The sequence below is a fragment of the Alligator mississippiensis genome, chromosome 4, assembly GCF_030867095.1.
Source record: "Alligator mississippiensis isolate rAllMis1 chromosome 4, rAllMis1, whole genome shotgun sequence".
Lineage (NCBI taxonomy): Eukaryota > Metazoa > Chordata > Crocodylia > Alligatoridae > Alligator > Alligator mississippiensis.
The window spans coordinates 99,675,856-99,703,120 of NC_081827.1; the positions used below are offsets into that span (position 1 = coordinate 99,675,856).

The 27,265-nt window shown below is 46.5% G+C and overlaps 1 protein-coding gene across 3 annotated transcripts in view; it reads left to right on the top strand.

Annotated features, from left to right (window-relative positions):
• The window catches only part of TMEM184B (transmembrane protein 184B), a 42,064-nt gene extending 15,010 nt beyond the window's left edge, over window positions 1–27,054 (top strand). For all 3 annotated transcript variants that reach the window (XM_059726410.1, XM_006258952.4, XM_019489457.2), the window contains 8 exons: window positions 1,608–1,868; window positions 7,445–7,610; window positions 12,124–12,214; window positions 12,808–12,883; window positions 19,768–19,859; window positions 20,205–20,374; window positions 21,112–21,306; window positions 23,428–27,054. In XM_059726410.1, the coding sequence (XP_059582393.1) occupies window positions 1,668–1,868; window positions 7,445–7,610; window positions 12,124–12,214; window positions 12,808–12,883; window positions 19,768–19,859; window positions 20,205–20,374; window positions 21,112–21,306; window positions 23,428–23,669 (1,233 nt within the window). In that variant the 5' untranslated portion in view covers window positions 1,608–1,667 and the 3' untranslated portion in view covers window positions 23,670–27,054. The remainder of the gene's footprint in view (window positions 1–1,607; window positions 1,869–7,444; window positions 7,611–12,123; window positions 12,215–12,807; window positions 12,884–19,767; window positions 19,860–20,204; window positions 20,375–21,111; window positions 21,307–23,427) is intronic.
• The last annotated feature ends 211 nt before the right edge of the window (window positions 27,055–27,265 follow it).

The window sequence follows — 27,265 nt, forward strand, 5'->3', positions numbered from 1 at the left end:
AAGTATGTTAGATGTGCGCTTCCTAAGTTTATTGGGAATGTCTGCTATTTGTCACTGTTGGCTTTTCAGAGGCTTAGAACCCTATCAAATAGAAACTAGTTTCTTCCACAGCCAGCAAAGGCCTTGTCATTCAGTGAGGATAGCTTCCATCCATTTTTTAGCTTTCAGCTCTTGGCTGTTTCCTACAGAAGGTTGTCTTTTGGGGTGTGATGATTACTTATTTTTCCCCATTCCCAAGAAACAAAAATGTTTCTTTGTGAATATTTTGCTTAACATTCATGACTCTGTTCCTCAAACATTTGGAGGAAAAATCATGTCTGATCAGAGGCCATGCTTGGAAAATTTCAGCCCAAAGGGGGAATATTTCAGAAAAAGTAGATGGTCTAGAAAAGAAGTGAAGGCTGGGAAATCACGATAACAGCTCTTAACTGTAAAGCATCTCTGTTTCTCCCTCTAAAATAAAAGAATGAACCTGCTAAAATGAACCCAGCTGCTTCCCCAACTTACCTTTGTTTTCCTCTTCTTTGTAACAAGAAGAAAGGAGATAGAAGAATTTATGTAGGCGGTATCAGGAATAGTATGGGTCACCTATACAAAGTGATGATCTGGATGTGGGGGCATATGTTTTAGAGCAGGTGCATAAATGTTAAGCTCACAAGAGTCTGCGTTTACTTAGTTAGTTTATGTGGGTAATTGGCTGATTTCTGTTTCTGTAACTTGCTGGTTGGAGCCCCTGGGTTTTCATTCTGGAGATGTGAATTCTACCCCTGACCCTGCCACTGACTGGTTGGGTGATACTGGCCATATTGCTTCACTTTTCCATGCCTTAGTTTCCACATCTCTGAAATGGGAGTGACGATGATCATCTCCTTTCGCAGTTTAACTTTGAGCTGTCTTGGTGGAGAGTACTGTGTAGGGAGAAGGGACTGCCTGCTGGAAGAGGGAGAAGACTCTCTTGCCTTTCTCCCTACATGTGCCTCACCATGCTGTGTGTCCTAGTTTCACACTGTAACTTTGTCACTGCAAGAACTGGTGTTGGTAACTAAGGAAAAATGTTTACTCCATGGAGGTGGTACCAAAGCAGTTTCCCCCATATGGTACTAAAAGGTGTTGGGCTGCTTATAGTGCTGTTGTTCAGATGAGATGTAAAACTAATGTTCTGACTGTTTAGAATATAGAAAAGTAGGAGAAACTTCTCCAAAGAGTAGAATTGCCAATTCTGGTGACAGGTTGAAACACAGCCAGGACTAATTTAAGTTCAGCCTACCTAAATTCCCTTGGCATTTCAATTGGATGCAGTGTTCTTCATTTCCTGTCCTGAAGTATGTTACTGGAGGAGAAGCGTGGGGTTGCGGGGTGGAAGTGGTTATTGTACTACCACCAAATGGGTGCTGCATTTCATCCTAGGGTGTCTGTATTTCACAGACAGGCAAGTGATCCCTACATAGCCCCTACTTACTGTATTTCCTAGGCTACCATAAGGTTTCACTCAGCCTTTTTTGTGCAGCACTCCAGGATCACATGTTAGAAATGCAAAAAGTTATCATGATATTTTGAGTCCATTCAGCTAAGCATAATCCCTTCTGTTTCTCCTTTGGCTTTAACAGGTCTCTTCTCAGAAGTGGCTTTATAGAAACTCCAAGTGGAAATTCTTCTGAGAAGGCACGATGATAGTGGTGACTGGAGTCATGTCAGCCCCTGAACTGGGGTCCAGTGCCACTACTCCAGCTGCGGCTCCCAACTTCTCTTGGATGCCGAATGATGGCAGCCCCACAGCAGTGGAGCAACCGATATTTCTAATGACTACAGCTGCTCAGGCCATCTCAGGTTTCTTTGTATGGACAGCTTTGCTCATCACCTGCCATCAGGTAAAAATCCTATAGCATTTGGCCCCTGTTATTCCCTCTTCCTTCCTCTCATCCATGCTTCCTAAACCAGATGAGTGCATGTGGCATGATGTACAGTTCCAGTTTTGAGTGTCTCTGTTTGCAGTGGGAGGAGGGGGGTGAAGGTACTCTGGTGCTGGAGTGGTGCCAGAGAGCTGCATTTTTTTACAGTTAAGTCATTCTTTCTAGTTGAGTCATGGGCTCACCTTAGGGTGTTTTAACCCCTTCCCTTTGAGGAGTCATAAATGGAACTAAAATAGCTTCTTACCTGTTTTGTGAAGATTAAAGTCCAGTCCACTCTGCAGGGTTTTGCCTGCAGAACTCTTGTGCCACTAGCAAACTTGCGGAGCTGCATGGTGAAAGCCCATCTGTGGTGGCAGAACCCAGAGAGTTGCACCATGTTTGCTGAGTGGAGCAAGATTTCTGCAACTACCTGGCAGCCGGCAGAAGACAACAGTAAATGCGCCAGGATCTCCAAACAGCTGCTGCAGTCACTTCAGCAGCCAGTGCCTTCCCAGGGTACAGTTCACACTTGGGCAGCCCAGCTGCTGAGTCTGCAGGAAGTGAATGTGCTCTGGCGACTTGGCAACAGCAGCAGCTCTGTTGGTGGAAGCTCTGGTGTCAGAGGCAGATAGGTTTAGGTATAGCCTAATATGAGTGGGGAAGGTGGTGAAGGAAGCATTAGCCTGCGACTCAGAGGAGGCAACTGATGCTTAGTGCTACATGAATTCTGCAGTAAGGGGTTTGGTAGAAGGAAAGTATGTAAGTGGTGCAGGTATCCTCATCAGGCTACTTGAAGATCAGCTCTGCTCCTAAAGGATATGATGATGTGAAGCACTGGGGTGACAACGCTTCTGGATTACTAGCGGATACTTGAGAACTCTGCTGCCCTGGGGGAAGCACTCTTTCTGTGCATGGGGAAGAGAAAGGCATACGTCTTAGGTCTAGGTCATCCTGGGTCTTCTGTGGTGGAGAGGACTGAGTCCTAAGCTGATAACCAAAAAGCTGGTGGTTCAAACCTGTCTATGGGCAACTAGTGTTAAGTCTCAATTTTAATATTAAGTCTCAATTTCTGGCCCTGGCTGGGTTCAAATTTTGGAAAGAGGATGAAGCTAGACTGTTCTCAGTGGTGGCAGGTGACAGAACAGGGAGCAATGTTCTCAAGTTGCAGCAAGGGAAGTTTAAGCTCATTTTTAGGTTAGGTATTAGGAAGAACTTTCTCACTAGAAGGGTAGTAAAACCCTGGAACAGGTTACCCAGAGAGGTGGTGGAAGCTCCATCCTTAGAGGTTTTCAAAACCTGGCTAGACAAACCTTTGACTGGGATGATCTAGTTGGGGTTGGTCCTGCTTTGAGCAAGGGGGTTGGACTAGATGACTTCCTGAGGTTCCTTCCAACCCTAACTTTCTATGATTGGCAGATTGTAGTACCATTGTGTGCAAAATGTTCCAGTAGTTGGGTAGCTGCATGTCATGTCTCATCTTCCCTCCACTCTTCAAGACTATAAGGAGCAAGCTTGACTTGCAGTGAGCCCTGGGGGAGGGATATGTGAAGAAAGGGAGATCATTGTTAAGGATGTGGAAGACTGAAGCACTTTTCCTGCCTGTTTGCCTGAAGAAGGGTGACTGCGCCCAAAAGCTGGCTAAGAACTTTTTTTCCAGTTACTCATTTGGTCTAATAAAAGATATCGCATCTACTCAAAAAGTCTCATTAGCAGAGGCACATGGGAATTGCTATGCTAGGTCTGCTTATTCCAGTAGCACGTCTTCAGCAGTGATCAAGGCCTGTTGCAGTTCCTGGGCTAGATGCATCTCTGTTATTTTCCTTGTCTCTTTGGATGCATTCCTTTGGCTGTCAGGCCTTGTGTCCTGACCTCTTCCAGCGTGCAGTTCTGCAGTTCTCCCATTTCTGAGCCAGGCCATGAGCTCCAGTACCCTGTGGTTTAAACTTGCTTATCCAGCAGGTAGAACAGAGTTCAGGAACAAGTCATTATTCCTTTTGGTGGGTGTGGCTAGTGCTGTGCATTGACCAGACGGCCTTTTGAAACCAGAAGCAGTTGCCAACAGCAAGAAAACAGCATTTGGAGAGGCAATTTTAAAATAGCCTCCACTCGCGTCTATCTCACCTAAGTCTTACTTTTCCCCTGTAGTAACCTAGGAAGGCCCAACTTCTGACATTCCCTAGGAGGATGCTGGGTGGTTCTTCTCAGCAGTTACTCTCTTCTCTTGAATATGCTTTTATAGCCTGCCAGACTTTTGGTTACTTGGTTACCTGTGTTTGCAGGTATTTTCCTGTGTTTGATTCTTCAGGTCAACCAGAGAGGAAGCAATATCTTAAGGTTTATAGTCCTGGTATGGCCCCTCAACAAGTGTCAAATGTTTGTGGATAGTTAGCATATCTTGGTCCATTCTCCCCCATCTAACCTCGTTTTCCCAGCAACTCTGAGTTGTATTGGACCAATATAGTCACAGCAAACAGTCCTATAACCAGGCCAATGTACTTTCCTTTAGGGCAGCTCCAAATTCATCACACCTGATCTTTAGAGGAATATGAGTACCCCTTCCCTACAGCAAAGCATTTGACCATTTGAGTACTGCTGTAAATTGAGGTGTGGGCAGGGAGACGGAAGGAGACATGAAGGTGCTGATATTGTGCCGTAATTTATGACGCTTAATTACTCTCTTGCTGTATCTTGCTGTTTTGTAGCTGCGTCAGCTATTAGTTCATCAGATGATCAGCCACGTATTGTTTTAAATCCAGTGCATGGTGCTTGCTTTGATCTTTCCTGCCAGTAATAAGCTGAATTCCACTGTGGGAAGGAGTAGCAGGAAATGTCTGCTTCCCTTCCCCCTTTGCCCCTTTTTCTAGGGCAGGTGCTCTGGGTGCCAGTACAAGTCAAATCCAACATCCTGTTCTGTACATAGCCATCACGTGCATTGGAATACATGGTGGGAAGTGTAAGCCCTATTATTTATCAACCTGTGTTTTGTACCTAGGGGTTCATGAATTCCATAGTGGTGACTGCAAGCTGTCCATTGCAGAGCAGGACAGTCTGGTGAGGTGCAAAAACAGATTAGTCACCAGCAATATCTGCAGGGTGAATAAGAGCAACAGCCACAGTGGGAACAATTAAAGTGGTATTGATACTACTGATTCAGAGCACAGATGGATCACTTGTCGTGAGCAGGGAGGAATCCCTTCCTTGTGGTATAGCTCTGCACAGTTAGGCACGTTCGGCGTTTCTTTGAAGAATCCTGTGTCAGAGACAGAGTATTGGATTCATTGTGGCAGTGGGCTCCTCTGTGGCAGGTCCTCCCTGAGGGGTGTACACATTGAAGGGTCCTACTAACATCCTAAAAGTGAAGCTTGGAGCTATGATAACTGTGGTGCCTGCTATCCCTGAGCTGTGTTAGGTGTACTTGAAGGAGGGTTACTGGATTGGGAAGAGGGAAAAAATACCACTCTGGTTGTTTGGGGTTTTTTTTCTAAAATTGCATTCAGAAGACCTTGTCTCTGAGGACCATGTCCCCTACTGTTTCAATAGCAGGCTTCTTGACCGTCAGGGTGTTTGCCAGAGGTAGGTCTTTGAGAGGTGGTGTTGGAATCCTTTTGTTGCCACCAGGCCTGTATGGAAGGCTGATTTGTGTACCTTGGTAGTGGGCTTTATAGGTTGACAAATAAGTACAATGTTTCTTTCCATCCTAGGACTACTTTTTGGTAACAGTTAAGTCTGTTGTTAGAAGATGGCTGTTCTAGGGAGAGCTTTTTAGGTATGTGACTTAGGGTGATTTTGCAATGGCTGATAAACCCCCAATTGTTGGAGAGAATGAATAGTATTTTGACATCCTTGTTAGTTCTCCTAGATGGGTAGAAAGGGAAGGGAATAAGGACAGTGATTTTTGGATAGATTATAGGGGAGATAAGTGTGAATGAGAGAAAATGAGGTAAGGAAAGCAAAACATGTACAAAAGCAGTCACTGTGTTTACTTGAATACAAGACAAGGTTTTTTCCCCCCAGTTAGCATGGGGAAAAAAGCCCTTAGTCTTATAATCACATAAAAGGAAATCTCACTAAATACATTGTCTCTCATTAAACTGCTGCCAAAAGCAGCATGTGGTCAGCAATGGAAACCAACTATGAAGTTAATTTAATTGGCAAACGTTGATGAGGATCTACTATAGAATAAGTTAGTGTAGCCCATCTAGATAAGGCATATGGTACTGCCTATTAAGCATAGTCTCCCTTACCACCGACTCAAGTCATGGTGATCATGACATTGCATACAATTCACCCAAAATCTCTCTGTTGCCCCCTCTGTCAGCCTATCACATGTGATTAGTGTGGCCCTGTCCTCCATGGGGTGAAGCTGGACGAGGTTGCCCTTCGCCTTATCTGTATATTAATTTTTGGAGCATCCTAGGACTTGTGACAAGAACACTCATTTCCAGTCATGAGTGGGGACTAATTAGCACATGGGTCCTTTTTGTGGGGTTTTTTGGAGTATACACATATACTGAGCAGTGCTGAGCTGTGGGGTCACCATGGCTTGAAATGATTTGATTCTGGTGGGGGCCAGCCAAATGAACTTTGTGATAAATTGCAAGCCTTTGGCTTTTTGACGTATATAAGTAGACTCCTTCCTATCTTGCTCCTGCAGCCACATGGCTGAGGGCAAGCAAAACTCGGGAGCATCCAAACCCTAAGTCTGGGCTTGGTTCTGTATGTTGGATGCCTGTCAGAGGATTTGGGAGTATCTGAAGCCCCAGGTGGGGGTGGAGGATGCTTGCTGGTAGCAGGACCACGTATGGTTCTTTAATGAATCACATGGATTTGGAATTGATTTGTCTTGGGACATAAAACATTTTCTATTAAAAAAAAAAAAAAAGGTGTCAGTGCTGTGCAAAATTGTGTTTGTGAAGTACCTGTGCTAAAACTTTGCAGTTCCAAAAAAGGGTAACGTATCAATTCTGGATGAACTAAGTGCAAGGGTACTATATGCAAATTGCTACAGCCACGTTTAATTTCAAGGTTATTGTTTTCAAATTTGCTCCTTGCTTCCATGTGCTCAGGGAGAGCAGGTTCTGACAGTAAGGAAAGGGGGAAAGGGCTACCAGAGGAACAGATGGGGGGAAGCAGAAAGCAAAGGGCTACCTGACCCCCTAGACTTATTTTTCCTGCTGTAGCAGTAAGAGGACAGAATTAAAGGCAAAACTCCAATAATTAGATTCTATACCTGGAACATGATAACAAATTTATAAATTTTCCACATATAGAATTTAATTAATGAGGAGGTCATTTTATGATTAAGTAAATATGGTAATCCCATCTCTCTGGAAGCTGGACCAGGATTCCTGACTTGCTATGCACAGGCCACTGTGGGTGGTCAGAAGGTGACAGTAACATTTTGATCCCTGTCAGCTTGAGGCTGCATTGCAACAGGTCATCTAGGGAGGAGTTCTGTTTCCCATTCCCAGTCCCCACTGGCCACCTGGCTTTACTTTATCGATACTCTGGGTTTGATGTATCACTGATCCCATTCACTGTCTTCTTCTCTTCAGATCTATATGCATCTGCGCTGCTACAGCTGCCCTAATGAGCAGCGCTATATTGTCCGGATCCTTTTCATCGTGCCCATTTATGCCTTCGACTCCTGGCTCAGCCTCCTGTTCTTCACCAATGACCAGTACTATGTTTACTTTGGTACTGTGCGGGACTGCTATGAAGGTAAGAAGAGGTGACCCGGGAAGTTGGCCTCATGTGGGTTTTGCTATTTACAAGCTGGAAGGCAAGGGCTGGTACTACAAGTAGACAGGAAGTGCGGAGGATAGTGGCTTCATCAGAGGGCTAGGATTGGCAGTGATGGCCCCAAACTGTATAGGAATGGCAGATTTCAGTATAAGGGAACATCTTCCCTCATAACAGGCTTCCATAAGAGTGGCAGGACATATTGTGACTCCTCCAAGGATGCTGCTTAGAGACAAAGCTTAGGAAGATATTTTCTGCTGTTTCAGCCCTGGATTCATCATTTCAGAGGAGGCATACAAGGGTCTGACTAGGGCTGTGCAAAGCTTCGGTCCCTGATTCGATTTGGCGGAGATTTAGTCCGATTCGGTGACCGAATCTGAATCGAATCAGAGGACCCTTTAATCTCTCTGAATCGATTCGGACATAGACACAGCTTTAAATGTTTTTTCTACATACCTCTAGGTAGTAGGCGGCTCGTGAATGCTGTGATGTTGGGGCACGTGGAGTGTCCCGCAGAAGTGTAGGGGGCTCCCCAGCGTGCTTGGCAGTAGACCTGAAAGTGGACCAGAAGCACTTCTGGTCCACTTCCGGGTCCACTGGGGAGCGTACTGGAGGCTGGCAGCCCCCCCCCCCAGCTCAGCGGCTGGTGCCTCCTGGGTCTGGGGGGGCATCTGTGGCCTATCGCTGAGTGGGTGGGGGGGGCTCCCCTGCACACTCCTCGGCAGACCCAGAATTGGACTAGAAATATTTCTGGTCCACTTACAGGTTCACCACCGAGCACGTAAAGGCCCGGCCCCCCCCCCCCCCCCCTACTCCTGTAGGATGCTTCATGCATCCCAGCATCGCAGCAATCACAAGCCACGCTGGTATCTTGAGGTATGGAGAAAAAACTTTTTAAACTCTGTCTATGTCCGAATCACTGATTCTCCGAATCGGCATTGAATCTTCAGATTTGGATTCAGCTGAATCGAATCTGGGACAGTGATCTGAATCAGCAAATGGAATCACTGTCCCTGATTCAAGCCGAATCTGAATCGAATAGGGCCCACTCCACACACCTCTAAGTTTGACTGCCTGTGAAGGCTGAAGCTCTCAAAATGTAAGGTTCTAGCCCCAGGGTCTTGGGCAGATTTCAGAATGGCTAATTATATTGTGCCCTTCCTAAAACTCCCTGGGTAGTTTCCTTTGGCAAATTTATTCTTCTCTTTCCATCCTGTGACTGTTTGCAAGGTGTCACTGGCAAAGAAGGCTGTCATGCGGTCACTGTGCTTCAGTGCCATGTCACTGTGAAGTGCCTGTCATCTCTGTAAAATGCCTTGCAATGCTATTTATTGCACTTTCCTAAGGATGTGACTTGCCCATCAAAAGATGACAACAGTTTTGGGGTTACATGTGAGAGAAACAACCAGTCTCTAAAATAAATGCCTTAGCTAAGCCTCCCTTCTGATCTCATTCAGAAAGGGAGCCTTCTACCCAAGCTTGGCAGTCTGTGTCTTCCTGGAGTAGTTTCATTTTGCTGCTGGTTTTGTGTGTGCATCCCAACTAAATTGCACCTTGTTTAGAGGGTTGGTTATTACTGAGATCTGCATTGCAGAGGGAAGCCCTGGGTGTGTGGACAAATTAATCTGCTTGAGGGACCAGCAGGCCTCCTCATGCCTATGACACTGCATTGAGACACAATAACAGATGGCAGATGCACACACGCATGCAATGCAGAGGCCATCTTTATTCAGGATTTTTTGTTTTTTTTCTCTCACTCCTCTGTGTGCGCGTGCATATATGCGTGCATGTGTATGTATGTGCACGCACACACATGCCTAGCAGGGAGCCTGCTGCTCTGTGAAACTCATTGCCTAGCAACAGCTATTATCCCCTCCACCTTGCCTAGGGAGTTTGCAAACATCACAGCATCTGCTCAGGAGGCAACCCGCTTTTCTGAAGTTTACCAGCTTGTTCACTTTTGCAATGAATAGACAACAAGTGGGAGGAAAAAAATCCTCTATGAACAGCTTCAAAACTATACTAATGACAAACAGGCAATAAACAGACATCTCCCTTCTCTTCCCCCTCCCCCCCATCCTTTTCTTCTCCTTCAAGGAAGAATTTTTACTCTTGATAGAGGGCTGTACTGGGAGGGAAGCATTTTTTTTATTATTTGTTGCTGTTATACAAATTGAAATCTGTGTTGTGACAGACAAGGGCTTCTCTTTGTGGCAAACATTTTTGGGCTGTAGCAGTGAATACATTTTTTTCGGTTCTGCCTCTCTACCCTGATGCTACAGCTATAAACACCTGATGCCAAAGTGAATGTTACAAGTGGTTTCTTTCTTTCTGTCTTTTGTGATGCTGTCACAAATGCCTTGGATGAATCTGGGCTGGAAGGGGAAGATCTGATCTAGTGCAGCTGTCTTTGATAATATCACTTTGTTTCTTTGGGGTTGAGTGGGGGCAGATGTCCTCATTCTTTTTTGTGTTGATTTTGTCTCTTTCCCATCACTTTTGGATGGGCAACTGGCATTGCAAGGAACACATTAGAGGGGGTGGAGGAGCTGCTGGAGAGCAAGTGTAGCTTCTTACCTTGTAGGGGTTGGAAGCTGCTGTCTCTTTTGACTCAAAGGGCCAAATCCTAGTCCACCTATTAGATCTATAAGTAGATTTAGCTGTCTTAAGTGCAATTTTATTTTACCCTGCTCAAGTTCCTGAAAAAACAGTTCATGCATAAAGTAGGTGAATTGTAAGGGTGAGATGGCCATGTTTTACAAAAGTAGATGCTTTAATGGATTTTTGGGACATACATAAATGGATGAACAGATGGAATAAATCATGCTTAGGTGCCTAAGTCTACTTAGACACCTTTATAGGTGGAATAGAACCTAGCCCTAAATTACAACATGGGTAACTGCAGACCAGGTATTTATTAAAATACAAAAACAAAACAAACAACATTAGAAAGTATATTCTGCATTCTGCTTTGTTGGTTTAAATTGATGTTTTCCCAGAATCCATTATGGTCCAAAAACAAGGGCTATAGGTGGAATAACATTCGTCTCGATTACATAAATGGAAGTGGATAGATGTTGACACCATACTCTTCAATTAAAGATATCTATCTGGCAGTGGTTGGACAGTAGAATTAACTTCATGTGCAAGTATATAGGGTGTATGTCAAGCAGCTTTTTTTGGTAAGCTCACAGCTTGTTTGTTTCAGTTTGTGGACACTTTTCCAAGGAGGATTAACTTTCTTGTGTTCCAGTGGTCCAGCTTTTTTCAGAGGGTTGGGTTCTCGGCCTTGTGTGCTGGATATTGTGTTGTTTTTTTTTTCATCGGGAAGTTTCCCTGGTATGTCTCTCTTGAATTTAATAATGTTTTTTCATTATATTATGGATGTACCAACACACTTCAATCCATTTGGGGATCACAAGATAACTGGTGTGGTTTGTTCACACCAGTTTTTGAATAAACAGGGAAATTCTCTCCTCAAAAGAGCTCATAGTTCAGCTTACCTCAGGATGCAGCAGGAGGCATCATGTTGACCAGAAAAATGGTCGTGAGAGCCTGTGGGGATTATAGGCTAGCCATGTGCATGACTAAAGGGTTTTGAACCCTTGGGAAACTTTATAAACAGAATGAAAGTTCCTACCAACCTTTCATCTGGCTATTATCAGTTGCCTGTTTACTGGATGCTTCAACAGAATGGGTCATGAAGAGAGAAACCTGAAGGAGGACTAGGTGTTCGCTGGTTTGTGGAGGGCATTGCTCATACAGGATGTTGCAGAAGAGGAAAAAAAATGCTTCCCTTAGGGAAGGCACACTGGAAGGTGATGAGGGGCACTTCTTCAGGCACCCAGTTAGTGAAAAATGCTACAGCTTTTTGGAGAATAATAAACCAGACTGCAAAATGTAACGATCTCCATAAAGCACAGGAACAAAGCTTCCCTCCACAGGTTACCCTTTCTTTTTTCTCAGTCTCGCTGTAGAGGCAATGTGTCTGCACTGGAGAGACTGCACTCATCAGGTCTCAAGCTAAGTAGTGTTGAGTTTGAGTTTTGCTTGTATTGAAGACCTTAAAGTAAATGCAGGGTACACAAAGATGTCAGGTGGATGATTCATTAGTGAGGCTTTTTCATCTGTGTTTGTTCTAGTCTATTGCCCCACAGTGAGACTCAGGAGCTCTGTGTCTGTGGAAGTGGTATCTGATGGATATAATGTGAAGTGGAGACTGTGGTCAGAGTGGTTTTCGTTAAAGTCCCATGACACTTTTTGCAGAAGTAGAACCATTAGTCCTAGTGCCCTAGCCAAATGCTGAGTTGGTTCATCACGTAACTGCTGAGGTAGGAGGATGAGCGAACTGTAGGAAAACAATCTGGGATGCTTCAGGATGACAGATGCTGCACAGACAGTGGTTTCTGATGTTTTGTTCATAGCCTGCACAGCAGCTTCTTGCCTCTTTTTAACCAGATCAGAATCATGATAAACTTCAATGTCTTCACAGCCTTTGTGATCTACAACTTCCTCAGTCTCTGCTATGAGTACCTTGGTGGGGAGAGCTCCATCATGTCTGAGATCAGAGGGAAATCAATTGAGTGAGTACCTGGAGTCTACCTACAGCATGCATCTCTTTCCCACCTTTCTTTGCAGGCAGCCCCTGTATCACAGGCTTCATCTTACACCTGCCACTGAGAACTTTGTGGTGGAGCAAATGTATGGTGAACAGGCTGATGCTATCTGGATCATTAAGCGCACAACTGAAAATGTGCACCTGCATCATTGCACGTTAACAGAATTGAATTATGGTTTCCTGTTCACCTAGCTTCCCTGGAGTTTCTTCTCTCCATGGCCCCGCTGCCCTCCCCCCAACCCAGATCATCCTTAAATCTTTCTTTTCCTCAGTCAATACTAACTGCAGCTGCCTTTTCACATTTTCTAGTAACATTTTTCCTCCTCTTTCTAGTCAACAACTGCCCTCCCACAAATTGGGTTTGGAAGGGGGGGATCAGAGTGTCACTTCAAATGCAAAACATGCCTCTCTGAAGGAGACCATGCTGGCTATCAGTATAGCCATGATTTACTTGGCCTGTGAAAAGCAAGAATCTTAGATTCTTGGTAGGAGAGTGGAGGAGCAAGGGCCTGCATCCTTTATCTTACCCTAAATAACCCTGCTGTTTTGCTTTTTCAGATCCAGCTGCATGTATGGGACTTGCTGCCTGTGGGGAAAGACCTATTCCATTGGGTTCCTGAGATTCTGCAAACAGGTACAAGTCCTAGGAAACTCTGATTCTCTGTACACAGCCCAGAAGGAACAGCACCTACCCCATAGAGCTGCTGAGATGAGCGCTCCTTTAGACCCTCCTCTTTTAAGGGGATTGTAAGGTGCCTCTGGGAGAGACACATGGGTAGCGGGAATAAATCAGTCTGTTGCGGTAACATTTAAAGATTACATTTCTCTACCCAGCCAAAACTGGAAAGGCCCAGTAAGAGAAGAGGCCTGTCCTCTCTACAGGATATGATCTCAATGCTAGGAATTGATGCTTGTTTCCTTTTTGCTCCTGGAATGGTGAGGTCCCAGTTCCTCTACAAGAATGTAGTGTCTGCTTGGGTTGCAGACATCTTGAGTTGTATAAGCATCCCTTGAGTTCCCAGCTATGCTGCTGTGGTTAGGAGAGGGATTGTCATGACAGAGCACTTGTAGAGGAACTTTCCTCCAGAATATTGCTCACCATTTCTGGTCTGTAGTCTGGAATGGGAGTCAGAAAAAAAGAGAGAGTGAAATGATGATGTACCCATTATAGTCAGGCTTGGGGTCTATGAGGCCATTGCTTCTGGCCACCACAAGGTAGCAGTAAAGTTGAAGGGTATTGCTGAGCTGCTGAAATTTAATGTGATGTAATTCTCTGTAGACACCATAGAACTGGTATGGTCAGATTGGGCTATTGTAGTTGTTCCCCAGAGAGGGCTGAATTCCATTTTTAGTTATTGTCTGCATTTCTTAAATGTGTCTTCCTTCCTTATCCTTTTTTACTTGTCTCTCCTGCCTTTGTGGATCTCTTCCTTTCTTTCCCCATGTATTTCCTTCTTGATCTGGGCTTACTTCTGCCCCATTCTCCACTCCATCTGTTAGAGTTGTGAGGAATGGAACAGCTAATGTTGACATTTAAAGTGCCATTGAGGTAACAGCCCAATGAGATTAACTGGGGGAAAGGGGATTCTCTCCTCTTAGAACTGTTGTTTCAGGCTCTCAGCAGTGTCAGGCAGACATCACTGTGTAAGTTGGGCTTATTTTGTATTGGGAATGGCTTTGTACAGTGATGAGAACAGGAAGCTTACGTGAAAGCAGGGAGTCTGGACATGCTATGTACACTATGCAGTCTCCATAAATATGCAGCCCATCCCCACTACTTGATAATTCTGTTGTAGATGGATGCTTTCCTATGTTCTCTCACTTCCTTGCATCACAGTAAGCAGCTTGTCCAGATGAGACTGCCCCTTCCAGCTCCCTCCACTGCTCTCTAATTTGTTAAACTGTGAGTGTTGCAGAGGAATATGATCACTTTCTGCCTGCTCCATGGAATTCGGGCTGAGAGCAGCTCAGGTGGGAGTGTATACCTAGAGCCTCCAGCCCTGGTGAGCAAGGAAACTTCCAGGGCAGCTTCCCGCATGTTAAACTAAGTGTTAATTATTGCTGTGATAATCAGCAGAGGAAAACCCGGTTGAAGGAAGCACTTTGCCTGGTCTTGTTCCCACTCTGAGCCTCTCAGCTGTTCTCAGCCCTATCTGCGCTGAAGGTATCTTCAGCACTATAGCTATTCCCATCTTATCCCTGTAATACTGAGTTGTTTTCAGATAGGCTTCTGCTTTCTGCAAATCAGTCATGTTTAGCTCAGACAGTCTCCTTAACGATTACTTTGCGTCAGTTTTCCATCAGCCCAAGGGGATCACCTCGCCTGACAGGATTCAGGATCACCAGGGAAAGAGCAAATGCACACCCATTATGGTGTAGATCCTATGAGGTAACACCTTAAGAGGCTAGACATCCACAAATCAGCCAGCCCAGATGGAATGCACCCAAGAGTGCTGAAGGAACTGGTTGACATCATAGTGCAGCCAATGGCAAGGATATTAGAGAACTCATGGCACTCCGGCAAGGCGCCTGATAATTGGAAGAGGGCCAATGGTGTCTCTCTTCAAGAAAGAAGAGAGACACCTGGTCACAAAATCCTTGGACGCAGGTGTCGCGGTGGATGTAGTCTTTCTGGACTTTAGGAAGGCCTTTGACACTGTTTCTTACCCCATTCTCGTTAAAAAATTAGGAGAGTGTGGCGTTGATGCCTACACAGTCAGATGGGTCACCAGTTGGCGGAGGGCCGCACCCAGAGAGTGGTGGTGGACGGGTCATTTCCAGCCTGGAGGGATGTGGGCAGTGGGGTCCCCCAGAGCTCGGTCTTTGGGCCTGCACTGTTCAACATCTTCATCAGTGACTTGGACGAAAGGGTGAAAAGCACCTTGTTCAAATTCGCAGATGACACTAAGATGTGGGGAGAAGTGGGCACACTAGAAGGGAGGGACAGGCTGCAATTGGATCTGGACAGGTTACAGGGGTGGGCGGATGAGAATTAGATGGGATTCAATACTGACAAGTGCAGAGTACTGTACCTAGGGAGAAAGAAGCAGCTGCATACCTACAGGCTGGGGAACTCGCCTCTCATCAGCACGGAGGCAGAAAAGGATCTTGGAGTCATTATAGGCTCCAAGATGAACATGGGCCGCTAGTGTGGGGACGCAGTCAGGAAGGCCAACCGCACCTTGTCATGCATCCACAGATGCATCTCAAGCAGGTCCAAGGAGCTGATCCTCCCTCTCTGTGCGACACTGGTCAGGCCACAGTTGGAGTACTGCATCCAGTTCTGGGCGCCACACTTCAGGAGGGATGTGGACAACATGGAGAGGGTCCAGAGGAGGGCCACTCGCATGATCAGGGGTCAGCAGGGCAGGCCCTATGAGGAGAGGCTAAGGGACCTGAATCTGTTCAGCCTCCACAAGAGAAGGCTGAGAGGGGATCTGGTGGCTGTCTATAAACTGGCCAAGGGAGACCAGCAGGCAATGGGAAAGTCCCTGTTCCCCCCAGCAGTACTGGGAGTAACAAGGAATAACGGCCATAAGTTGACTGAGAGTAGAATCAGGCTAGATATCAGGAGGCACTACTTCACAGTCAGGGCGGCTAGGATCTGGAACCAACTTCCAAGGGAAGTGGTGCTCGCTTCTACCCTGGGGGTCTTCAAAAAGAGGCTAGATAGACACCTTGCCAGAGTCGTTTGACCCCAGCTTTCTTTCCTGCCCAAGGCAGGGGGCCAGACTTGATGATCTGCTCAGGTCCCTTGCAACCCTACCAACTATGAAGGGAGGAAGGAAGATCTGGAGACCTACAGGCCAATCAGTTTGACCTCAATCCCTGGAGAGATCTTGGAAAAAATTGTCAAGGAAGCCATGAACAACAGGCTAACAGAAGGCAACATCTTGAGATATAGCCAACATGGCTTCGTTGTGAGTAGGTCTTGCCTGACCAATCTCATTTCCTTCTATGACCAGGTGATGCATCACCTGGACAAAGAAGTGGTGGACATCATATTTCTGGATTTCAAGAAAGCCTTTGTCCTGGTATCCTATGATATCATCCTGGAAAAATTAGGGAACTGTGGTCTTGACAATCTCATGGTCCGATGGCTGGGGACCTGGCTCTGTGGACGGACCCAGAGAGTGATGTCAATGAAACCAAATCAACATAGCACATGGTGACCAGTGGCGTTCTCCAGGGCTCTGTTCTCAGACCTGTACTCTTCAATGAATTTATAAACAAATCTGAACTCTGGTGTCAGAAGCGGACTGGCTAAGTTCACTGACGCCAAACTATGGGGGAGTGTGGTCACCCTAGAGGATAGGATGGCGATCCAGGCTGACCTTGACAGGCTTACAAAATGGGTGGTGTAGTGGACCAGTAGGGAGCACTCCTGCTCTGAGCCACCCACCTCACTGCAGCCATCCCCTACCAGGATCCGAGTGCCTCCCTGGGGCGCCCCACGTTAGGCTGACCCCCTTCTTGGAGCACACTGTCAAGCCTGGGGGTACCACTGCCACCACCCAGGGGATCTGGTCTGTCTTTGGCCCTGTGCCCCCTGGGGTATACAGGCCTTGTAGACCTCGAGGGTGTTTAACCCACTGCAAAAACTTGGGGTGCTTCCTTTAGCTTGAAGCACAAAAGTAGCCTCCCTTAGTCAGCTGGACCAAGGGGACATAAAGGCATGCCTCTCCCAACAAGTCTACCATGCTTGGTAGTGAACTTTATTGGTTACAGAAGGAAGGCTTGGGGAAGGGTGCAGGATAAAGAAGTATTACATAATAACCTTAGAGCAAACAGTATGGCTAGTAGCCTGTGATCAAGCATCTACTTTACAGCAAGCTATATATCTAGATAGGTTTCAACAGTTTACTCATCTCAGCATCTTGAGAGAGAGCTGCAGATGTTGAACTGCTGTGTGTGTCTTCATAATGGCTGCTGCCCTTCCTCCTGGGCAGTGTTGGCTTATATAGCCCTTTTGACATCATCTACCTGATCCAATCCCAGCCAGGTGTAGTTGGGCACCAGCCAACCAGTTTAAAAAGCATCATCGGTCAGCCCCTAGAGTGACATCTTTTGAACCACTGCCATGAGGTCAAAGCTAACTAGGTTCATTCCCCCTGTACCTGCCTGAGGTCACGTAGTAGCTGTAACCCCAGGCAACCAAATTGACAGGCAGGTGAGAAGACAATGGCAAGGACACCTAAAGAAGGGTCTGGGAAGATGCTGGGGTGGCATTCTTCCACAGGCGGATCAAAACCTGGTGGCATTCAACACTGAGAAATTCAAGGTGCTCCACCTCAGGAGAAAAAACCCACACCACACTTATAGGCTTGGCAGTGCTACACTTGCTTGCACCACGACTGAACGAGACTCAGGGGTCATAATTGACCACAAGATAAACATGAGCCACCAATGCAACGCTGCAGCTGGCAAAGCAAACAAAACTCTGGCTTGCATCTACTGATGCATCTCAAGCAAGACTTAGGAAGTCATCTTCCCACTTTACTTGGCCTTGGTGAGGCCACAGCTGGAATACTGTATCTAATTCTGGACTCCACAATTCAGAAAGGATGTGGAGAAACTTGAGAGAGTCCAGAGGAGAACCAAGTGCATGATCAGAGGACAAGAGAACAGGCCTTATGAAAGGAGTCTGAGAGCCATGGGACTCTTCAGCCTGAAAAAGCGTAGGCTCAGGAGTGACTTGGTGGCAGCCTGTAAGTACATACGGGGTGTGCATCAGGAACTGAGAGAACATCTGTTCACCAGGGCACCCCTCATGAAGACAAGGTCCAATGGTCACAAACTCTGGGAAGACCATTGTAGGCTGGACATAAGGAAAAACTTATTTTCTGTCTGAGTCCCCAGAGCCTGGAATAGACACCCCCCGAAAGTGGTGCAAGCACCTACTCTGGGTCCTTTCAGAAAGCACTTGGATGCCTATCTTGCTAGGGTCATCTGACCCCAGCTGACTTCCTGCCCCTCGGGCAGGGGGCTGGACCCAGTGATCTTGCAAGGTCCCTTTCAGCCCTAATGTCTATGAAATCTATGACACTTGGATGTGCGTGTCATAGAGACCTGGCTGGAGAGTTGTCTTCCCTGGGATGGCATTGCTCAGAGGTTCTTTCCCCTAAATTGTGTCTAGTGACCCTTCTGTCTGGGTCATGTGCCATTGGTGCACTTCCCATATTTCTTAATGCTTTGCTTCTCAGGAAATGCCTAAAAATAAAAGTTTGTGGCTTGGGTTGCAGGGAAATGGTTAAACAGTCCCTGAATGGGAAGGAGAGGAAGCTCAGAGGCGTTGTTTACCAATTTGCTTGACCTTTTTCTCTTTGCATCTTTGCAGTGACTCACCAACTGGCTTGTATTGGGGGTTTTTAATCTCCTTGTGAAGTCTTATGACCACCAGCAAATTGCATCGTATCAAAAACAATATTCCTCTTTATCTTGGCTTCCTTTCCCTCCATGCAGCCCTTCTTAAGTGACCACAGGTCAGTGCCAAGCAGAACCTTTCTGCTTAAGGGAAACTCCAGTGGCATGTCTAGGGTCTTTACCCTCTCCCACTGCTGAACTGGAACTTCACCTCCTTCTCCTTTGTCTCTGGAAATATAAATCATTCTTAGAGATGTCACTCTTGGTGTGGAGGTGCTAAGGAGCATTGCTCTGTATCTATTGATGGAGCAGACAGAACTGATATCAAATCCCTTGGTGCCTTGATGATGATTCTCCCTCCCAGACTGAGTCTAATGTTCATGTAGGTGAAATCAGAATGGATCTAACCTGTTTAGGCATGTTGACAGTTCTAGTGGTATATGATGTTGCCATCAGATGTTTCTGTTTGCTGACATCCTCTCTAAATTGCACAGCTGTTCCCTCATTTCTTTCCTCTAAGGGGATTGCCCACACGGTTAGCACATGACATGAGTCCTGTTGCCATCCCACCCTTCCCCAGGACACTGCTCAATATTTTTTTTTGTTTGTGATTTAAAGTCATGTATTCAGATTGAGTCATAGTGTTAAGGGTCTTCTGTGCAGCACATAGATGCGTGTTTTATCTGATCAAGTGTTTCTTGGTGTTTTCTATTGGATTCACCCATAGAGTGTTTGGCTGCAAATAAAGGCCAGAATTTAAAACACAGAGTGGGTCACTTTACCTCTGTTACAACCCAGCCTGTGAGCTAACTTTATAAGTGAGCAACCTCTTGCAACAACCCAGACGTCACAGGCTTCATTGCTCTGATGGGCAGCGAAGTGTGTACATATGCACTCTCTGACTCTTTCACCTTATGCTCTGAGCTCTGCAAGTCCCAAGAGCAGATGATTAATGAATGAATGGCGGGAGCTGTGTTGTGGTTAGGCCTGGAATACCCCTCCCCTCCCAGATAAACTGCCCTGAGGGCAACTGAAATGGGCAGTATTGGCTGTTTATGGATTTAAGCCAACATGTGTGTAGTATTATGCATGTCGTGTACCATGTGGATGCTTTCACATATGCTCCCTCTCACCTCCTCCCTCTTATTCCCCTAGGCCACTCTGCAGTTCTGTGTGGTGAAGCCCCTCATGGCAATCAGCACTGTCATCCTCCAGGTCTTTGGCAAGTACCGGGATGGTGACTTTGAGTAAGCAAACTAGATCATTATGAGATGTCTCTGTTGCACATGCCTGATGTTCTTTTCTTCTGTGAAGGAAAGAGTCTGGCTTCACTAGAGTCTATTTAATTATTTGGGGCCAGGGGAAAGGGTGAGAGGGCACGCATGGGGAGAAAGGGCTTTTGGGATCAGAGGGGGTGTATGAAAGGAAGGGAAGCAGGAAAGGATGGATGGAGTGGAAAGGAGCTCCAAGAGAGCAGAGCTAGTTGGTGGGTGGACAGGTAGGGATATAGGAGGGGAGAGGAACCTTGTCCCAGGTAAAGGACTAAAGGAGATGTCTGAGCTTCTGAGAGTTCATATTTGCTTTTGCTCCAGTGTCACCAGTGGCTACCTCTACGTGACGATCATCTACAACATCTCAGTCAGCCTGGCGCTATATGCCCTCTTTCTCTTCTACTTTGCCACACGCGACTTGCTCAGCCCCTACAGCCCAGTTCTCAAGTTCTTCATGGTCAAGTCTGTCATTTTTCTGTCCTTTTGGCAAGGTGAGGTGCTCCCCCCTTTCCCTGGATAAGAGGATGAGCAACCACCAGATCTCCTTTTTGGGGGGGTCTTGTATCATAACCTTGTTTTCCTGTTGGTTCTGGGGCTCATCAACTTAGAAACACACTTTGCACAGCCACCAAAATCCTATAGGTCCAGGGTTAGCCCATATATACATAAGGAAATACTGTTTCAGAACAGGCTAATGGTTTACTTAGTTCTTTATCTTGATTCAGCATTGGCCACAGTATCCAGAGAAAGCGTGAAAAGTCATAATTCACCTACCCCCAACGTGGAAAGAAATTCCTTCCTGGCTCCAGCTGGTCACCAGCTCATACTCTGAAGCGGGAGGATTTATTTTTCCTTTTAATATAATCTAGCTAGTGAGCATTTCTCAAGAAATGTCTAATCCCTTTTTACCCTTTCTGAATTTAGGAATATTCTGCAGCAGCAAGTTCCACAGTTCATTTATGAGTAATGTTTAGGAGAAAGGTCCACATTGAAATGCTGCTGGTGCTTACATTTGTTGTTTTATAAATTCACAACATGTCTCCTGCTCTTGTGCTACCAAGACAGGGTGAGGGGGAGCATCTTGCTGGCTTCCTTGGAACAAGTCCCTAAGTTAAACGAGTTTCCTGCCAGTGCGCTGGCACAGACAGCTGGCCTCTGCTGCTCTGTAGGGCAGTATGAGGTCAGCCTTTAATTTTCTTTGTTTGCTTGGCCTTGTCACCTCGCTCAGGCATGCTGCTGGCTATTCTGGAGAAGTGCGGCGCCATCCCCAAGATCCACTCAGCCAATGTGTCTGTGGGTGAGGGCACTGTAGCTGCCGGCTACCAGGACTTTATTATCTGCGTGGAGATGTTCTTTGCAGCCCTTGCTCTGCGCCATGCCTTCACTTACAAGGTCTATGCAGACAAGCGCCTTGATGCACAAGGTAAAGTAGACCGTGGCTCAGCAGGGTGCATGTTTGCTTGGCAGTGAGAGGGGTGGGCATCAGTATCCCTAAGTGATGTTCTCTCCTTGGTGATGTTTGCACAGACCTAATGTGCGAGGGCCCCACAGAACAGAACCTTGTCTCATTTCTAGTGTTCCCTTTTCAGTTTCCCAGTTCTCAACCCATGACAGCTCATTGCAGACTTCAGAGCTGCGAGACCAGCCTCCTACTGGAGGACAGTGTATTGTCTTCCTTCCTGTGTAACTGCAGGGGAACTCCACCAGGTCAGGTTGTGTAACTGGTACAAGAGACAGAGGCCTGAGCCAGCTCCTGTTTAACACTCAGGGATGACAGTGCAAGGCTTTGTCAGTGCACTGGGTGTGAGGGAGGGGGATCTTCAAGTAGTGGCACTGTGAAGGCAGAGAAGGCCAGAGAACCAGCCTCTGGCCAGAGGAGAAGGAATCAGCAGAGAGTTGTGAGAGCTGGCTTGGATGGAGCGTGTTGCCTTGTGTTCAGCCTATGTGTTTCCCTTTCTTTCCAGATAATGCGATGAGGTTTCCTGCCTGCTAGGGGTGGGGGTTTGTGTCACATGCAGACAGTAGGCTCAGGTATTCTTGAAGATTACAAAGCATCTACTCCATCCCAGCCAGCCTCACAGCTCTGGAGGGGCCAGGCCGTTTCAACATGAGAGGTGTTGGGGTGGAAATCAAATAATGGATTCCTGCCCTCTTGCATGACACGCCGTTGCTGTAGAAGCTGCAGGGGTTAAATGGATGGATACATTGTTAACCAGCACCAGGGGATGTTGTGGTGCTGGGGCTGAGAATAACTTGCTTGCTCAGCCTATTATTTCCCGTCTTTCTATCTCTCTCTCCCTTTTTTCCCCTCTCTCTTTCTCTCCCTTGCTTTGGCCACTGGTTTCTGATGCAGCTGTTCCATCATACGGGCCATACGGTAGGTGCAGAGCTCTCTGTGTGATCGTTCCATCTGCTCCAAACTGGGATGTCCTTCAGTTTTGTTTCCCATCCCTCCCCTCACCAGTATCCTGCCCATTCCCTATGGAGAACTACCCGGCAGATTCTCACTGTCCTTCTTTGTGTGTAGATACCTGTCCATCCTTAATGCAGATGCCTGAGGACCCCTGTATTGTAGGTTGCAGTGGCTTGAGCAAGTCCTCATTGGTGGGCGGTGGCATGATGTCATGGGATGCCTCTGGCAAGGCTGACTAGCAGGCTGAGACTTTGGCCTGTAGTACTGATGCACTTAAGTTTTAGGGCTAGCTAAAACTGCAGAGCATGTTAACTGGAGCCAGAGAGCTGAAAGCAGTCAACCCTCCTATTTGAGACAGTGTCCCCCTGCCATTGTCAAGTGCAAGCAGCCTTTCCAGGCAGTTCAGGGAGCTTGTCCTTTGGAGATGGGAGAGAATCTGGAAGCTCCTACTGGGAGTGGTCCCCTGGCAGCTGGGAGGATGGGATTAGTAAAGTTCTAGGATGGGAAGCAGGCACCCTCCCCTTGTGCTTGTCTTCTGTATCCTGCAGTTTCCCCACATCCCCCTGATCTGCCTGTGCTTCCCTCTGCCCTGTGTGTGGCATGTGCCTCTGTCTTATTTGGAATGCTTCCTTTTGCCTCTGCCTCCTAGGTTTGTGTCTCCAGCCCTCTTGCCCCGCATCCCCTCTGAGTTCCCTTCAGAACTGGGGCCCTCAGTCTTGCAGCCAATTGTCTTTCAAATTAATGCAAAACTAAAAGCCACTCTGCATTCCTGGATCCTTCCTTTTGCTCACCAGTAGAATGATGATGCAGGGAAGAGTAGTCAGCAGTTTGTGTTCATATCCCATTTTCACTATATGTCTCCAGTCTCCTGCTGAGGTAAAATTGCTCAGATAGTTGTGACTAGTCCTTTTCCAGTGGGTGAGAGCTTCCTCTCAGAAACCCCACCCCATTTTATGGCACTTTTTTGAAACCTACTTATGGTAGCCTGTGCTGGGAGGTTCTGGAGTGTCTAGGGTCAGGAGGTGGTGGTCACTGCATGAACATTTGCTTTTCCCTTCTCCCCTTCCTCCTTGCACTCAGTTCTGCAAGACTTTGCTGTTTCTCATTGGTCTCTTCCATTTTGCCCTCCAGGTCGCTGTGCCCCAATGAAGAGCATTTCCAGCAGCCTCAAGGAGACCATGAACCCTCATGACATTGTCCAGGATGCCATTCACAACTTCTCCCCTGCCTACCAGCAGTACACCCAGCAGTCGACACTGGAGCATGGACCACCATGGCGCAACGGTGGCCATGTCATCTCACGCTCCCACAGTGTCTCGGGCGGCCGTGACAATGAGAAGACACTGCTGCTGAGCTCTGACGATGAGTTCTAACAGGGGCCACCATCCCCAGTTGCTCCCTGAGGCTGATGAGGGATGATGGCCCCGTCTGGTCTGGAATCTTTCTTTTTATTTATTGAACAAACAACACTAGTCATATCACTTCCTGGATGGTGCTCAATGCAGAAGCAGGCACTTCCCATTAGCTTTTTGTGGGTCTAAACATCACGAGCAGGGGGAACGGGTGGCTGGGACTTCATTCTCACAAACCACTTTTCTAAAGCAAAAATCAACTGGAACAGGTTTTGTTTCACAAATGACTGTTTCAAACCAACAGACATGTATGGCAATGGGGAACAAAGCCCTAGGAAAGAGTGGACCATGTTTTCCATTTTTCCTTTTTTCCCCTTTTATGTGTGGGGGTGCAGGAAGTGAGGTCATAGCCTCCCACGCCCACTAACCGCTGTGGTACACAGAAATAGCCAAAAAAGTTTTCTTCCCAACTGAGCAGCTAAATTACTTACACTTCTTTCTCCATAGCAGTTGACATGAATGTAGCTGCTAGTTCCTTTTTCTCCTCTTTTTCAGTACTGCTGTGCTAACCTCTCTGAACCCTTTGGGAAAGGCAGTCAAGAGACACCTGTAAGAATTCCTGAGAACCAGACCAAACCCTTGGTCTCTCTGCTACCATGTTCTCTGTCTGCCCGAGGCCATTGCCAGATGCTTCAGAAGTAAACACCTGTCCATCACCCCCTTGTGCACTGATTTATACAGTTTGATACTTGTGGGGAGGGGCGTGGGGGGAGCGGGAGATTTTCCTTCTGGCTCCAGCTGATGATCAGGTAAAGGCCTGCAGGATGGGCAGACACAAAACATATTTTCCCTTTGTGGGCAAGGGATTTTTATGGTTACCAGTTCTTTAGGATTCCCATGTCTCCTACATTGTAGAGTCAGAATTCCTCCTTAGTGTGTCCAGCTCCTGCTACTAATGAGACATAGGACTAGCCATGACCAGTAACTAAAGTACAATAGTTGTGGTTAGAAGTGTTTAAATATGATCGGTAGGCCATTGGTTCTTTGTTTCCTACTCCTCTTCTCTCAGTTGGGGGAGACGGGGTATCAGAACACTTCAGCCCTAGATGCTATAGTACAAACACGTGTGCACCTTCTGATTCAGTTCCAGCACATGCACCATTTTCCCTTCCTCTTTTCTTATAGAAATCCCTCTTTCAGCCTTGCCATCCATTGATTTGCTTTGGGAACTGAAGGAGCATTGCTATAAGGAGGGGGTTTCCTGACAGGAACGTTCTGCTCCCTGCTTGCCCTCCTTTCTGTTGTTTGGGACCCAGCTGGGCCAGTCTGAAATGTTTACATGTTCTAGCCAATTTGTTTTACTCCTTTGCGGTTCCTCCATGATCTTCCAGAGAAGAGTTGCCATAATATGTGATATAGCCCCCACAGCAACTGACACAATAGAGACTAGAGCCAAAACCCATTGAAGTCTATGAGAGTTTTTCCCTTTGGCTTCAGTGGGCTTTGAATCTGGTGTTCAGCAGAATGAACACAAAAAGGACCCCCCAGAAGAGCTGAAAATCTTGCCAGGCACCAAAAAATGCCTCTTGATGGTTTAAAGTTGGGATGCAGGGGGAACAAAATGCCATAGATTGGTTGGACTTCTGCTACTGTTGTGACTATTTGTGCTCATATTTAAACTGCCCACAAAAAAAGGAACCAAAACAGGGAGGTGAACGTGAAGCTGCTGCTTTTCTCCAGGCTGTGGGCCTCTCTTCATTCCTTTCCACCACTGCCACTGCATATGAAGCAGCCATTATGGTTTCAGGCCCCTTGGCTAGTTGTGGTCAGCAAGCATGTGCTGTCAGCGCACCCAGTCCCTCTGTTGGGGAGGCTTGAGGGGAAAAGCTGGGGCCTGACTGTGTTGCACGTGGCTTACCTTTCTCTTCTGTGCCTTAATTTTCACATAGACACGTATGATCCCAACAGCAGCAGCAATGCCCCTGGAAATGACCTCAATCCAAAGTCCAGTTTGATTGGCAGCAAATAGATGCAGGCCAAGAGAGGGGCAGGCTTATTGAGAACAGAGTGCGTTTCTCTTGGGGATGTCAGTGCTGATGTAGTTTGCCCTCCATATTATGCTTTTGAGAATAAGCTGGAGGGAAGGTGAATAGGTTTCTGGAACACAGCGGCCCAGGGGCCTGGGGGTGGTGTGGGGAACTCCCTGGGGGGCAGGAGGTCTAAAAGCAAATGTCTGTGGCTACCAGGACCGCCTGCACTGCAGTCCCATGCAATAGGTTATGATTTTTTTTTTTTTAATCAGTTACTACTTAACTAGAACTGAAACAAAAAACAATAATCAGACCTTTCACAGGCTTGGTGCAAAATTACCTTTCCACACCTCCAAGCCATTTGGAACACAGACATGAAGTTCAAATGGGTCTCCCTTCCAGTGACCTTCACTTTGATCCACAAGCACCCCATGGTGCTCAGATTATTTATTTTATATTCACTCTTTTTTCAGAAGCAGAGGAGGCGGCAGTATAGACTCACCTCTGTTAAATTGGGGGTGTCCATTCCCTGTACTTCCAGCTGCAGCACTCCCCCACAACACCTTTCCTCCTGTTTTAACTTATTTGTGGCAAGCCTCCCTAATATTCCTCCATTGTGTTGGAGGGATGGAGGGAGGGGCTGAAGTTTGGAGTCCCTGGGGTTTCCCTGTTGACCCTAAGATATCCCAGCTTTGGGGAAGGATTTTTTTTTAAATTATTATTATTTTAAAATGTATGCTGCATATACTGTGCATAGGATCTGGATATTCTTGAAGCTTCCTGTATGTAGATGTTTAAAGCATAACCTTTTTGCACTAGTTACCTTCAAAGGAACCTGGTAGAAAGTAGAGTCCTACCTACCACAGCCAGCCGCCATATACCTTTTTTAGCGCCATATGAAAACATCTCTGCTAAGCTTTCTGCTCTCTCTCAAGATGGGCAAGTGCCAGAACAATGACTGGTGCAGTAGTCACTTTGGCTATTAAAAGTGCACATATGATAAAACTCAGAGCTTGAGATTTTGGCTACTGGGCCCTTTGATCATGCATATGCAACTCACAGTAGCCCAGGGCCATAAACAAAAGCCAGTCCCACCAATAGACCCCTGGTAGTTCTCTTCCCCTCTCCTTAATACCATGTAACATACCCGTGGAATTTGTTTATTATTTTTCCATGTAGAGTAGTTCTTTGTATATAAATGACTGAAAAACTGTATGATAAATAAGACAGAGTCACCTAGTTTTGTACCTATCGTGTATAACTGATGTGAGCTCAGCGACAAGCCGCTCTCTCTATTTTGGTCTTTGTGACGTTATACTCTGCAGAAACAAGCAAATACAATGACAAATAAAAATATATAGATAATATAGATTGTACTTCAACTGCCTCTGTGTGGTGGTATCTGGAATTTTATTTCCTTTTCCCCCTTTTGTTCCTTGCATTATGCTCATCTCTGTTCTTGACTCTCCACAGGGGCCAAAGCCATGCAGTAAGTCTTATTTCGTGAGGGTTGTCTGTACTGTCTCTTGGTGTCTCCTGAGACTACTGCCCACCAAGCAGCCAGCCCTGTCCACTCACTCCTGCTGT